The sequence below is a fragment of the Grammomys surdaster genome, unplaced genomic scaffold (assembly GCF_004785775.1).
Source record: "Grammomys surdaster isolate TR1022 unplaced genomic scaffold, NIH_TR_1.0 67, whole genome shotgun sequence".
Classification (NCBI taxonomy): domain Eukaryota; kingdom Metazoa; phylum Chordata; class Mammalia; order Rodentia; family Muridae; genus Grammomys; species Grammomys surdaster.
Window position 1 is genome coordinate 7,238,795 of NW_021604569.1, and position 15,127 is coordinate 7,253,921.

General features: G+C 40.2%; 1 protein-coding gene and 1 pseudogene across 1 annotated transcript; one reads left to right on the forward strand and one right to left on the reverse strand.

The window, feature by feature from the left end:
- Positions 1-901: 901 nt before the first annotated feature.
- Cct4 (chaperonin containing TCP1 subunit 4) lies at positions 902-15,031 on the reverse strand. Its single transcript, XM_028778263.1, has 14 exons — positions 14,744-15,031; positions 12,412-12,464; positions 11,302-11,391; positions 9,742-9,850; positions 8,954-9,096; positions 8,291-8,412; positions 7,563-7,695; positions 6,070-6,209; positions 3,371-3,467; positions 2,808-2,918; positions 2,578-2,708; positions 1,839-2,073; positions 1,295-1,408; positions 902-1,107 (listed from the first exon to the last, which is right to left on the reverse strand). Exons 1-14 carry the CDS (start codon positions 14,868-14,870, stop codon positions 1,093-1,095), a joined length of 1,620 nt encoding a protein of 539 aa, XP_028634096.1. The 5' UTR covers positions 14,871-15,031; the 3' UTR covers positions 902-1,092.
- LOC114630420 lies at positions 3,771-4,059 on the forward strand (annotated as a pseudogene).
- Positions 15,032-15,127: the final 96 nt, after the last annotated feature.

Consider the following 15,127-nt stretch of genomic DNA (forward strand, 5'->3'; position numbering starts at 1 on the left):
TAAATTCTTTCCACAAATTGCCTTGGTTATGGTGTTTTATCACAATAGAAAAGTAACCAACACAGTATTTGTGTGATAAAGGACCACCATTTTTTTCTTCTGAGACAGGGTCTCACTATGAATAACCCTGACTGGCCTGGAACCTGCAGAAACCCACATGCCTCTGCCACCTGAGTGCTGGGATTAAAGGTGTACACTACCATACCCTGCTATTAAGACAAATCAAAATAAAAAACTTACAACGAGGGGTCAAGATAGCCTGACAAGTTGAGTTTGATCCCTGAAACCCACAAGGTGAAGAAGAGAACTGACTTGTTCCCAATTTGTCTTATTTCCATGTACCATATCATGTACATTCCTTCCCAGCATACAAACAAAATACAAGGAGATTATAAAAACCTTACATCTGGTACACATCTGTAATCTCAGCATTTGTTTAAGGCTGACAAGGGAGGATCAGTGAGATAATCCTCAGTGACACAATCAATTCCAGGCCCAGCTACATGAGACACAATCTTAGAAATAAGACAACCAACCAGGGTAGGGGAGGTGGCTCTTTTGGTAGAATGCTTGTCTAGTATGCCTGAAGTCCTGGGTTTCAATCCCAAGAACTGTACAAATCAGGCATCACAGTGCACATCTGTTAATTCTAGCACTTGAAAGGTGGAGGCAGATCAAACATTCAAGGTCAGCTGGGATGTCTCAAAAAAAAACCAAAAACAACAAAACCCAACCAAACCAAACTCAACATCAAATGAACAAGCCAAGAATGTTAATGGAACACACAGGATTAAGCCATAAGATCAATAGGTAAATGTTAAATTTTGAGGGCTGTAGTTTACCTATAGGCATTTCCCCCCAAAGCATCAAAAGCAACATAACTTTAGAATGACAAAATTAATATGGAGTTGAAAACCAAATATTTAATGTTTTCATTAAACTGTTTCGATACAATTTCAAACAAATGCCAACTGGAAGACAACGTCCAAAAATTCTGAAGAAGCAAGCTTCCAGACAAGGAGCACGCCGTCTCCTTCCATTCTAGCCACAGCACTCGTGTTCAGTCTGGAGCAGTCGCCAGCCTTATCCAGATTATCGAGTATTCACCTGGCAAGAGAAAAAAAAACACTGAAGGTTTCAAAATTTGTAATGACATAACATGTTAGATCATGCTTATGGTAAATTTTGCCTAATTTTTTATAGAAAAAAATAGTTATGAATTATTCTCTTCTTGGTGGGTAGCAAGCTTTTAAGCAAACTTGACTTCCCCTGGAATTTATCTCCATCTGCTTACCACATCATCAATTTTCAGAATGCTCCGCACAGTCTCAGTTGCTAGGGTCAAAGCACTGACTGACACCAACAGAGGCTGAACAACCATTTCCTCCAAAATGTTGGAGATCCCACCCTGCAGAGAAGCAGAAGCCTTCAATATGTGACCACACACAATAAACAAGAGCACAGCTATCACTCTTCTGCACTCACCAGGCATGCTAACTGCTGAAGCTCACAACACGAGAAGAGAAGCAGCTCACACTTACATCTACTTAACCTGTGCCCCCCTCCTCCCAAAGACCTATGGGGTACTGTTTTTACAAGCCAGGAAATGAAAGACCAGACCAACTTCTTACAAGTTAGTAAATGGCAGTTAACAAAATGCAATTTCCCATGGCATCATCTTTACTCTGAAGGACTCTGGCTAGGTCTTAGGTGTGAATCCAAAAGTCACACTATTTTTAAGTCTAAACCCTTCTAACCAATCAACAACGACAAAATTGTAAACACTGTTTCCTTCCAACAATCTGTTCTTCAGTAACGCTAAGTATCAAGATTATTACCTTTCGGACATTAATGCCTGTAGTTTTTTCTCCTTGGGCATGGCGGTTTCTTAGTTCTGTTACTGTAGAAATGGGATTCAGGCCAGCATTTTCAGCTAGTGTAGATGGAATGACTTCCATAGCGTCTGCGAAAGCACGAACACAGTAGGATTCCATACCACTCAGTGTTCGAGAATACTCAGTCAGTCTGAGGGCCAACTCTATTTCTGGAGCACCACCTCCTGCAATAAGAGCTCTGAAATTCACAAATATTTTTAGCTTATTTTACCCTAAGGAGTCTGTTTTAAATAATTTACTATTTAACTTTAAAAAGTCAAAATACAGCAGTTTGATTGTTTTTTAAAGATAGGCTGGCCTGTAACTTGGATGAAGTTGAGAAGGACCAAAGCTTTTGATCTTCCTTCCTTCACCTCCTAAGTGTTAGGGTTACAGGTGTGCCCCACATCTGGTGTATACAGTGCTGGTTGGAGGCTGAACTAGTCAAGTACTATTATCAATGGTGGTATTGTATCTCAGCCTCAAACTAAAGTCTTCAGAATATTTGGGCCAGCAAGATGGCTCAGCAGGTAAAATGCCTGACACCAACACAAGTTTGGTCCCTAGGACCTACATGATGGTAGAAAAAAGAGATTGCTCCAAGGACTCCCCCACTCATGCTACATTGTGTACACACACACACACACACACACACACACACACACACACACACACACACAAAATGCAGTGGTGCTCGTATTACCTCTTCTTTACTAAGCATCGAATAACACAGAGAGCATCATGAATGGAGCGCTCAGCTTCTTCAATCACCAGCTTGTTAGAACCACGTACGACAATTGTAACTGTTTTGCCTGGGCTTGTACAACCTGTAATCTTTAGTGAACAAATTTCAAATTAAGTAATGGGCTAAAAGAAAAAAAACAACAAAACAAAAAAGGGTAAGAAAAAGAAAGCATAACAATATATTGTTACCTTGAATAGTTTTCCAGAACCATTTAAACTGACTTCCTCTGCTAACTCAGCAGAACCCAGCATGTCAGTAGTGAACTGGTCAATGTGAGCAACTGGTTTGGTTCCAATAGTCTGGGAAAAGATAATCAAGTGCACAAATCAAGACAGCTCTAGCACTGTGCTTGAGCCAGAACTCAAAGGAAGAACAAGCTCTTGTCTGGTGTTTTATTGAAAGGACTAGATTCAATACTGGACTACAAAAAAAAAACAAAAACAAACAAAAAAAACAAACAAAAAAACAAAAAACAAACAAATAAACAAACAACCCCCAAAAACCAACAAACAAACCACCGCTGGGCCCGGAGACACAGCTCAGTAGTTAAGAGGCTGGCTGGCTGGCTGCAATTCTAGAGCAGCCACATGGCAGTTCATAGCCCCAGGTGGGCCTGAAGTCCAAAAGGATCATGTGGTACACAGAGACATACATGCAAACATATATAAAACAAAAATCTTAAAAAACACTAACCATAAGAATCAAGCCCACAATACATGTTAATGGATATTTTTGCACACATTAATTTTACCTTACAGATGAATTCAATGTCTTCTCTTTCAATGTCCTTAACCACCATAATCTTCATCTTATTCAGAAAATGTAATGCAAGATCACTAAGTGCATCTCTAAAATATAAAAGTGTTTGTTATCTTTTTGTTGTTCTTTTTTTGTTTGTTTTTTTGAGACAGGGTTTCTCTGTGTAGCCCTGGCTGTCCTGGAACTCACTCTGTAGACCAGGCTGGCCTTGAACTCAGAAATCCGCCTGCCTCTGCCTCCCAAGTGCTGGGATTAAAGCACCATCGCTTGGCTCATTATCTTACGTTTCAAGAGTTATTGTTCAAGAAGTGTAAGATTTAATTTTTGATCACAGGTGCTCGGGGAGTGCCCTGCCTGGCTGGCAGGATGGTGGGCAGGGGTAAACTAAAACGATGACTGAAGACAAGGAAGCGGTGACGGGTTTCCTGTTGGTCGGCATAGAGCAGCTTAACAAGAACCCTAATGTCCTGGTGGTGGAGAAGGATACCACCATCAATGACACTTTCAGGCAGTTTCTAAACAGGGATGACATTGGCATCATTCTCATCAACCAGTACATCCCAGGGATGGCTCAGCATGCCCTTGATACCCACCAGAGGTCCATCCATTCCTATGATGTAGCCAAAGACTCCAGCCCGTGCAGGGCCAAGGGCATGTTCAACCACTGAAGACCTGCGCTAGGCCAGCTTAGCCCTCAACCCTCCTCTCATTACCAGGCCTCTCCTAGTTTGCCATCCTCTAAAGTTTCAAGCCTTGGTTTCCAGCTCTTCTCATCCTCTTCACTGAGTGGTTCTGTTAAGCTGTTGGGGTTCGGTTGTTCAAATCTAGGCTGGGTAGGGAAAGAAAGCCCAACAATATCTCCACTACCTCCTCCCTGTGCTGTTATAGCTGTGTCATTGTTGATATTAAAGGAATATCCTCTTTATAAAAAAAGTTTAATTTTACTCTTATTCAAATGGCTAATTATGAAGGGAAACACTTTTAATGTTCATTTAAAAGTTCAAAATTCTCTCCCTCTTTATTCGAGACAAACTCTTCCTATGTAGCTTTAGCTGCCTGGAACTCAGAAATCCTCCTCCTAAGTGCTGAAATCAAAGGCTTGTGACATTATTACACCCAGTAGAAGTTCAAAATTCCTCTGAAGGTTTCTAATTTTACTAGAAAACTTACAACACAAAACTGTACAACACAAGTAAGTGGGTTGTGATTCTCAAGAAATGAGAATAGCAATCCTATGCTCTAGCAAGACAGGTATTACTGTCACTCATCAAAGCCGAGCAGAAACCAGTTTACTCAAGTTCAGAGCCACTAAATGACTGGAGATTAGAACAATCTTTTACTTGCTCACAAAGGACTCTATATACCTTCTGGCACTGCTCATCAGTGGAGTAAATGGGAATATGCCTATCTATTAAAAAAAAAAAACAAACAGAAATGGGTGGAGGGCTAAAGAGGAGTTCGAATTTGAGAATTCTCTTATCTTCTCTTGTCTATGGAGTGCCCATAAATACTTTAAGTTAATTCATTCAGCTGGGGTTTTTCACTGTTTTGAGACAATTTCACACACCCCAGGCTAGCCTAGAATTTTACCTGGTAGCTGAACCTCATCCTCCTGACTCAAGCACTAAGATTAAAGGCATGTGACACCAAACCCAGTTTAAGCCATGCTAGAGATCAAACCCAAGGCTTGCAGGCAAGCAATTAAGCTCTATCCCTAGGCTCAAACAGTTTTAGAACAGCTTTTTGAAAATGTCGTGCTTTTTATTTTTTTAAAAATGAGTGTTTTGCCTGTAAATCCTCATATGAACCATGTGTGTGCCTGTTGTTCCTGGAGTTTACAAGAGGGTGTCATCCCCTGGAACTGGCATTACGCATGTTTGTGAGCCACCATGTGGGTGCTAGGAACCAAACCTGGGTCCCTGAGCAACAAGTAACTCAAAAACTAAGCCTGTTCACCTTTTCTAAAGGCCTCACTCTATCCCAGACTGGCCTGACTCGTAGCCTTTCAACCTCAGCCTTCTGAGCACTAGGATTACAGGTACAAAAAACTATGTTCCACCTTCATTTTCTTACCACCTTGATCTAAAAAAACCACTTTAGCCCATGTTTAAATTAAGAAAATAGTCCCGTCTTTATAAATGAAAATATGATGCACCAAAATATGCACTTTAGATTTCCTGTGTTTTAGAGACTAAGCAACTGTTTCTTTTAAAATTTGCTGGGTAGGGGCAAAGACAGCTCAGTGGTTAAACAGTGCTTGTTGCTCTTGCAGAGGGCTTGGGTTCAATTCCTAGGTTCCTAACATAGCAGTTCAGAGCTGCCTATAAACTCCAGTTCCAGGGCATCCAACCCTTCTGATCTCCAAGGGATTCAGATCCTGTACACATTCAGTGTATACCCTAAAGCAAACATATACACATAAATATTTTTAAAGTCACTCGTAGGATCCCCAATCAACTATAAATTCAGGGATAAGCAAGTAAATAGGGGCTGGAGAGATAGCTCAGTGGTTAAGAGTACTGGTTGTTCTTCCAGGGTCCTGAGTTCAATTTCCAGCAACCACATGGTGCTCACAACCATTTGCAATGGGATCTGATGCCCTTTTCTGGTTGGTGTGTCTGAAGACTGCTACAGTGTACTCATATAAATAAATCCTAAAAGAAAATAAAAAAGAAAATAAATAGAACAGACCTTAGGATAGACTTCTGTATGAGAAGGACATTACATCCTGTTTTCTTAATTTGCTTCACCAAATTTAAAATATAGGCTCGCTCTTCTCGAAGCACTCGATCCATCTGGGCATAATCAGATACAACTATCTGATTATCCATCTGATGGGAACAAGAACACAGTAATTATTTACAGCAAGAGATTTTAACATTAAGTGAAAGACCAGCCCACACCTACCAGTTACACAGATATGCACAGAAAAGGGTCTAACATTATACATATATATATATATAGCTATTCTATTTATTTATTATGTTTTGTTTTTGCATCTTTTTAAAGACAAGGTTTCTCGGTATAGTCAAAGCTGTCCTGCAACTTAACTTGCTCCAAAAACGAGGTTGGCCTTGAAATCAGGAGATCTACCCGACTTTGCCTCTAAAGCACCAGGATTAAAGGCATTTGTCAGTACTGCCTGGCTAAAGCTGGTTCTTTTTGTTTTTAATATAAGATACATTTTATGTATAAGTACACTGTAGTTGTCTTCAGACACACCAGAAGAGGACATGAGACCCCATTACAGATGGTTGGAAGTCACCATGTGATTGCTGGGAACTGAACTCCATCTCTGAAAGAGCAAACCACTCTTAACCACTGAGCCACCTCTCTGGCCCCAGCTGATTCTTTTTAGCCACACCCATTACTGGTTTTTGTCTGAAAGACCTCACTATGTAGCTCACAAATGCAAATTTCCCAAAATGAAGTTGTTCTACAAACCATGTATATTATAAAAATAATTTTAATTCCAACTTTTTTACTCTGTGGCTTCTCATTATATATACTGCACAAAAATTAACCATCAATTTTCCTATGGCTATTTTTTATTTTTTGAGAGACAAAATACTGAACACACCTATATATTGGCAGAATATAGTCAGAACATATCTAAGGTACCAAACACACTTTTTAGAGAATTATACTAATACAGTAATATCTAACGTAAAAAATAATTCTTATAGTTTGGCTGTCAAGTTAGTCTAAGGCTCCACTTGCACAAACAACCAAATTTTTTGTTTTGTTTTTCGAGACAGGGTTTCTCTGTGTAGCTCTGGCTGCCCTGGAACTCACTCTGTAGACCAGGCTGGCCTCAAATTCAGAAATCTGCCTGCCTCTGCCTCCCAAGCGCTAGGATTAAAGGCGTGTGCCACCACCGCCCGACAACAACCAAATCTTTGTGGGCTCTAGCAGGTAGCACCTCAGGAAGCTAGCTAGACCCAATCTGCAAACTCAAGGAATGAGCAAAACACACACATCTCTTTTTATTTCATGCTAATGCCTATAACCAGTCTCCACCTCGTTACTTGTAGCAGCATCAGTTTCTGATTTTTGTCTCTTTTTTTTGTTTTGAGACCTACATTTTAAAGATATCACTAGTACCAGTATTTTCTATTTTCATCTTAAAGAACACACCTTATTAGAAAGTTAACAAGAAGGAAACCAGCTAGGATTGTACTTACATCTGTTTTAGGAGCAGATAAGCAAAACTGAATAAGCCCAATTTTAGCCTTTTCAACTCTTGTTATGCCAGAATTTGCCACTTTCTGCGTGAGAACGAGGCCTTCCACCAGCTCACAGTCATCTATTGTCCCACTAGGAAAAATAATCAGAGCAGAGAAAAGTGCTTTGGTCTTATTCATTCTCAAAACCCATTCTAGGACCTCTTGGATACACTTCCATCCTACCATAAGGAAATACAAGCAAACCCTTGAGACTGCTATACAATAAAGTCAAACCCAAGTATTTCTAATGTTTACTTTCAGAGTTACTTTTCACTTACGCTACATCCACTGGCCAGGAAGGAAGGTCACTGGGATTTGTTTTTAAACGGTTTTTTTTTTTTTTTAAATTTTTATTTTTGGATTTTTGAGACAGGGTTTCTTTTCTCTGTGTAGCTCTGGCTGTCCTGGAACTCACTGTGTAGACCAGGCTGGCCTCGAACTCAGAAATCCGCCTGCCTCTGCCTCCCAAGTGCTGGGACTAAAGGCGTGCGCCACCACTGCCTGGTGTTTTTAAAGGGTTTTGTGAAGACAGAAAAATCACTCTAGCTCAGACTGTCATGGAACTATTTATTTCAAGCTGGCCTTGAACTCATAGCTAGCCTCCCACGTGCTGGAATTATATGTATAAGCCACCCTTAGCTCTTTCTTCAAAGTTAGCTGAAGAAATTGAAATGAGAGATGCTTACCCAAGCTTCTTAACTATTTTAATATCTCTAAGGTCCACACTGGTAGCTGTGGCTGGGTCAATCACTTTCATCACCGCATTGACACTCATTGGAGAGAGGAGACTTGAATATTGAGAGACAACCTAGATTTAAGGCAGGAAGTTACTTCCACAGAAGCAATAATTTAAGAAATAAATACCAACTTTGGGTTTACAAGGACTTGTTATCACCTATTTGGATATAATAGATGAGACATTAAAGTTAAAAGTCTGTTTTTCCCACCCAATTTGCAAGTTGCCCAATATACAAATAAGAACATATATGCTTTTCTTTTATTACAACATTTGGCATTACCTAGAATGCCAATAGTTACAAAGAACAAAAGGCATTTGATTTTATGTGAAGAATTTCCTACCTAAATTGAGTGCATGATCAAGCTACCACATCAGATTATTTATGTATCTAATATCAAGGGGCTGAGAAGACAGCCAGTGGAGAGGGTACTGGCTGGTTCTGTGTGTCAATGACACAAGCTGGACTTATCACAGAGAAAGGAGCCTCCCTTGAGGAAATGCCTCTATGAGTTCTAGGTATATAAGGCATTTTCTCAATTAGTGATCAATGCTCACTGCATCATAACACACCATTAACTGTAATTTAATTCTCTCTTAGTGGTAGTCTCACCTTTGAATTCAATGAAGTGGTTGCACTATTTAACAAAGTTTCTCTGTCGCTCAGCTGCACAGGTCGAGACATGTCATTAAGGATCTCAAGACCCTTTTCCAGAGCTTTCTGGAATGACTCGGAAATGATGGTTGGATGGATACCTGCCATTTATAAACCAAGTTAATTACAAACTACTTATTTATCCTTATTTTAAAATGTCAAAGTAATCTAATACTTTCCACCTCCCTTTTTTTTCTGTTGAGATGCTGAGGTTGACCCCAGGGCCTCCAGCATGGTATGCAAACAAAACTACTAATCTATACCAGAGGCTCCAAATTCTCATCATACAAACTAATTTATAATTCAGTTGTAAACTGAATGGCTTAAATAATTGCTTATTATAGTTAACAGCTAACGTCTCAGTCTGAAACCAATGAAGTACATTTTCGTGCAGCATTAAAGCTGAAAACCATTTTATGCTCCCTAAACCACCACATTTACTTTAAGGCAGAACTGGAAAGGTGCTGTGATAAATACTACTCATCAAAGCAAGGGCTCTTATCTTCTCATCTAAGACATCTCTCCAAGCCTGAGATGTAATATTACAACCATTTATTTTTGAATAGCAGAATTCTATTTATTTCTACAAAAAGAAGCCTTGCAAAAGTAATAGAAATTCTTGATAAAAGAGTATTTACTTCAAATTAAATCCCACATTACTTAATAGCTTGGCTTTTTATGTTTGCCTTAAAAAAAAGTTTCTCTGTCATTCTTCAGTAATAAAAAGTGTATTATATTCTACATACCTTTCTGCAGAAGTTTGGTACAGGAGTCTAAAAGAGAGCCAGCAATGATGACAACTGACGTGGTGCCATCCCCTGCTTCTATGTCTTGAGCTTTAGACAGTTCCACCAGCTATGTGAACAGAAAATGCCAAGATGCTGAGAAATGAGAACCCAGTAACATCTAACTCAAACCACATCGCTGTCACCCACACAGAATTAGAAAACTCAATACTTTCCTGACATCTGATTTTTAGTTTACTTTGGGTTTTATTTAAAGATGAAAATCAATGTATTTGTGGTGTACAAAATTGTTCTTATGATTTCTAGTTTATATTGTAGACTGTAAAGAGTTTTCAGGAAATTCTGTCTGAGGTCCTATTGAAAAGCATCAATATGCCGGGCAGTGAGGGCGCGCGCCTTTAATCCCAGCACTTGGGAGGCAGAGGCAGGCGAATTTCTGAGTTCGAGGCCAGCCTGATCTACAGAGTGAGTATCAGGATAGCCAGGGCTACACAGAGAAACCCTGTCTCGAAAAACCAAAAAAAAAAAAAAAAAAAAAAAAAAAAAGAAAAGCATCAATACTTAAGAGTTTCCGATATGCCTCAGGAGTGCTTGCCTAGCACTTGGGAAGCCCTGGGGGTTTGAGCCCCAAACAGCATAAAGGAGATGTTGGTGGTACACATATAATTCCAGTATCTTAAAAGTGGACACAGGAGGATAAAAAGTTCAAGGTTATCCTTTGCTACAAAGCAGTTCTAGGCTAGCCTAGGCCAAAATGATACCCTGCCTTAAAGAAAAAAACGTATCAAGGTCTTACAGGTATCTTATATAGAGAACTTATGAAGTCATTCATAAACGCCCTTGTCAAGTTTTTCTGAAGTGACCACATAGAAACATAATCTTACATATTTAGAAAGTTATCTTTAAGTAATGAAAGGAGACTTTTTGAAGCACGTTGTCTATGCAAGTAATCCTTTTGCTTCACAGCCAGAGTACTTAAGATTATAGGAATTTGTTGTGCCCAAGAGTACATCCTAACACAGACCAATTCCTAAAGCTTATTTTTGCTAATACAACTTCTCACTTGTCGCAAGACTAATTGTGACTCTTAGATTATAATTTTTAATAAAGACCAGTGAGAACTTAACATTTGATATGTGATTAAAATTACTGTTTTCTAAGAACTGTGGATATAGCTCAGTAGTATATTCTTGATGAGCTTGCACAATATCATGGGTTCAATCCACAGCACAGAACCAGCAAAAATAAAAACACAAAACAAAAACCTCTCTTATACAACACCTCACAAACAACAGTATTTTAAAGATGTACATTTTACCATAAAGATACCAAGAGTCTCCATGTTTAAGTAGTATCAAATTTAACTTAATCAAGTATCATGCAAGTACACTTAAAAATAAACCACTTAACAGGACAGCACATGCCCATGCATATAATCCCCAGTTCTCAGGAGGAGGAAGCTGGATTGCTGTCAAGTTCAAAGATATACAGTGACTACCAGGTCACTAGGGCTATTCAACAGAGTATGTCTCAAAACACAAACCACTCATCTACACTTACCATTCTGGCTGCTGGGTGCAACACTTGCATTTGTTTCAGAATGGTGGCACCATCATTTGTAATGGTCACATCGCCTTTTCCATCTTGAATCTGAAAAAGTTTATTTTTTAAAACTTTAATGCAATATTCTACTAGCTCTATTCCATTTACTATTGCATACAAGTTAGTTTATATATGTATAAACTCAAATTAACTCAAAATTCCTTTCATTAGTAAAACAATATAAGGACATTCAGATCAACTCAACTTTACAAAGTAACTGGCTCTGCCCAGGTCGCTCTATTACATTCAAGTAAGTGTGTGTGTGTGTGTGTGTGTGTGTGTGTGTGTGTGTGTATTTGAGCATTGCTCAGAGACCAGGTGTGTCAGATCCTCTGAATCTAGTGATGGGAGCACAGCCTGGGTCCTCTATGAGAACAGTATGTGTTCACCTCTCTGTCCCTGCTCAGGGTATGATGTAAAGTAGTTTAGAGGTGAAGCTCATTCAGTTCAAGCATGAAGACCTTGGCTCAGATCCCCCAAATTCCTTGGCTAGCCATATTGGTTTGTCACATTCTTGGTTGCTAACTAGCTCTCAACTTGAGAACACATCAATCCAAAATTATTAGACTATATCTGTTTTATGCTGCCAATCAATTAAGAAAAAAGTTTAAAAAGTTGAACTAGGCACAGTGGCTCACACTTGTAATCCTAGCATTCCAGAGGCCAAGGCAGAAGGATTAAGCTCAGGTTTCAAAATAAATGAACAGCCAAACATGAGCACAAGCCTGTGATCCCAGCACTTCAAGCAGAAGCAAGAGGATCAAGGGATAGTCTCGGTTATTTATGACTGACTCAAAAACCAAACAACCCAAAAGGCATTAAAATATATAGTTAAGTACTACCTAAGTAATCTCTCCTTTTGATGAATTATAAGACTTTTGGAAGGATTCAAGGAGGAAGAGGTGGTAATATATACAACGGCTCCAACTTAGGGCCTTGTTCCACCCTAGGCAAGCATTCTACCATAGAACTATTTGCCAGCCCCTAAACAGTACCACCTCTCATCAGACCTTAGAATGTAAACAGGACTTCTCAATAAGTAATGAATTATTTAACTTTTTTTTTTACCATTTTGTCCATTCCTTTAGGCCCAAGGCTTGTTCTAATGGCATCAGCAACCGCTGTTAAAATAGAAGAAAAACAGAAAGTCATATATTAAACCAAGACTTAAAAAAAGGAAAGTTTTCAGGCTGGAGAGATGGCTCAGTGGTTAAGAACACTGACTGCATTTCCAGAGGTCCTGAGTTCAAATCCCAGCAACCACATGGTGGCTCACAACCATCTGTAATGAGATCTGATGCCCTCTTCTGGTGTGTCTGAAGACAGCTACAGTGTATTCATATAGAATAAATAAATAAATCGTTGAAAGAAAAAGATATATAAAAAAAGACTTATAAAAAAAAAAAAGCAAAGTTTTGTTCCAAACTTGTCCTCATTAAAATATGGTATATAATAGCTTATTGTGCCCCCTAAAACTTTATGCCTAATAATAACCTTAATAAACGCTAGGACACTTCACATATGCTATGCTTATATGGAACAAATTTTCAAGATTCCTCTGAGAATCAAAATGGTAAAATCTAGTCTTAAGTTCTTAGTTTTATTTCCTCTATTCCTTAACAAGCAGCAGTGAAACAGCTAAACATCCTAATGTGGTACACAACTCACTCACTAGCCCAAAACAAAAACTCTCTCCCCAAACAAAAAAAATAATCTGCAGAGAACACATATGTGGGACCCATAGTCTAATAATTCTTCTGTACCCCTTAAACTAGTATATGCTTTTGGTCGTATCAAGTAAAGAATAAACATTTTAACAGAAAACACCTTGTATAACATTAATAATATTTTATGTATGACTTTGATCTAGCAGTCAAATGTTTCAGATGATTTTAGTGCACCTGTTTCAAAATATTCACTACCTAAAAAAATTACAGTATTTTAGACTCTACCTCTCTAGAAGGTTAATCCAGAACACAAGCTAGTTACTGTTAAATGATTTATGCTGAGCTACCAGTATTTTTTTCCTCACCATTAGCAAGTAATATTGTCTTTATTTGAGAGGGGATGGATAACTCCAAAATGAACTAAACTCAAGCTGTATCTGGAAGAAACCTTTCTCACTTCCTAGAGTTTTGTTTTGACTTGGAAAAACTAGTTTGCCCTTTGCTCTGTTAGTAACTATCTAGATAGCTTTACAGACAATCTGGGTTACCAATCCCTTCTATGTGCATGGCTCCTTCTGTCCTGTTTTAATTTTTGTGTGCCCTTCCTTTGAAAAGTGACTGTTCTGAACAGTTTATGTCAACTTGACCCAAGCTGAAGTCATCTCAGAGGATGGAGGGGGAAGGGTTCAGTCCATTGTGGGTGGGCCCATCCCTGTGCTGGTGGTCCTGGGTTGAGAAAACAGGTTGAGAGGCTGGAGGGAGAGCTTAGCAGATGGGTAAGAGATGGCTGCTCTTCCAGAGGTCCTGAGCTCAATTCCCAGCACCCACAACTATATATAACCACAGGCCCATGGGATCCAGTGCCTTTTGGTGTGCAAGTATACATACAGACAAAACACCCATATACATATAACAGTTTCACATTTAATCCCACCCCCCCACCAGCAACCCTGCAAATAAACTGTTACCTCTCCCAGCTTACAGTACCGAAAATAAAGCCAATGATTTCCTGGATCCCAGGACCTCCAAAAGATATGACAACATGCCTGTCCTATTTAACTTCTCAAGTCACACATCTTTTCCTCCAACCCAAATAAACCCTGGCAATATCTCTAAGGCTTTGCTCTTAATTTTCCTTCCATATTTTTTTTCTTTTCCAGTTCGGGTTCTCTTAAACGCTCACTATTACAGAAAACAGCTGCTTATCTTCCCTGAACTGACAGCAAGGAAACTTCGGTTCAGAGGTTAAAAACATGAAATAACACATGCAGAGAAAAAAACTCAGGCTAGATTTTCATCATGTGCTTTACCATCTTATGTTCCCCACCAGTCAGCCCTATGGAATTTATACTGACTATCTGATTAGAGCCACGGAGCGGAAGAAAAAAGTTCATTTAACTTGGACCTTAAAAAAAAAATACGGTGCCGTCTACCACTAGGTTTAATAAACTGCCAAGCTTTAGTTCTGAAGCGTCAGATCTCATTGCTTTCAGTATTTTATACGGTTGTCTGCACCAACGTGACCAACACCGCCCATGCCTGCAGGAGATGAACTAGGGAGCACCGCGTCCCACAATGGGGCGTGTCCCAGGCCTCCACGCTCGGAGTTCTTAGTAGAAAGCTGCGCTCTACCGGACGAGACCACCTTGGAGGAACACAGCCCATCCAGGGCCAAGGTCACAGTGAGAGGCTGGACCGTACCGCCGCGAGGCGGGCCGGCGAAAGGATGATACCTTTGGCCGCGGAAATGTTGCTGAAGCGGATCTGGGCCGGCTTGTCGCGGTCCTGGTAGGCGCCTTTCCCGCGGTTGCCCGGCCCTGCGGCGGGCGCCCCGCTTCGGGTAGCTACGTTCTCCGGCATGGCGACCTTGGTGGCTTCTGCGCGGGTTCAGGAGGACCGATGGACACGGATTCCGGCCTGCTGTGGAGTAACGGTCTCTCAAGCCGCCTCCTCCACGAACCTTCCAGAAAGCGACGCCGGCAGAGAAGGCGGAAGTCGAGAAAGGGGCCCTAGGGCGAGCCGGCGCAGATGTGACGTCAGGGGCTGTCCACCGCACGCCGGCTGCACAGCCTGCGCGCGGAGATCCGGCTTGCAGATCGTCAACCCGGCCCTGTGCC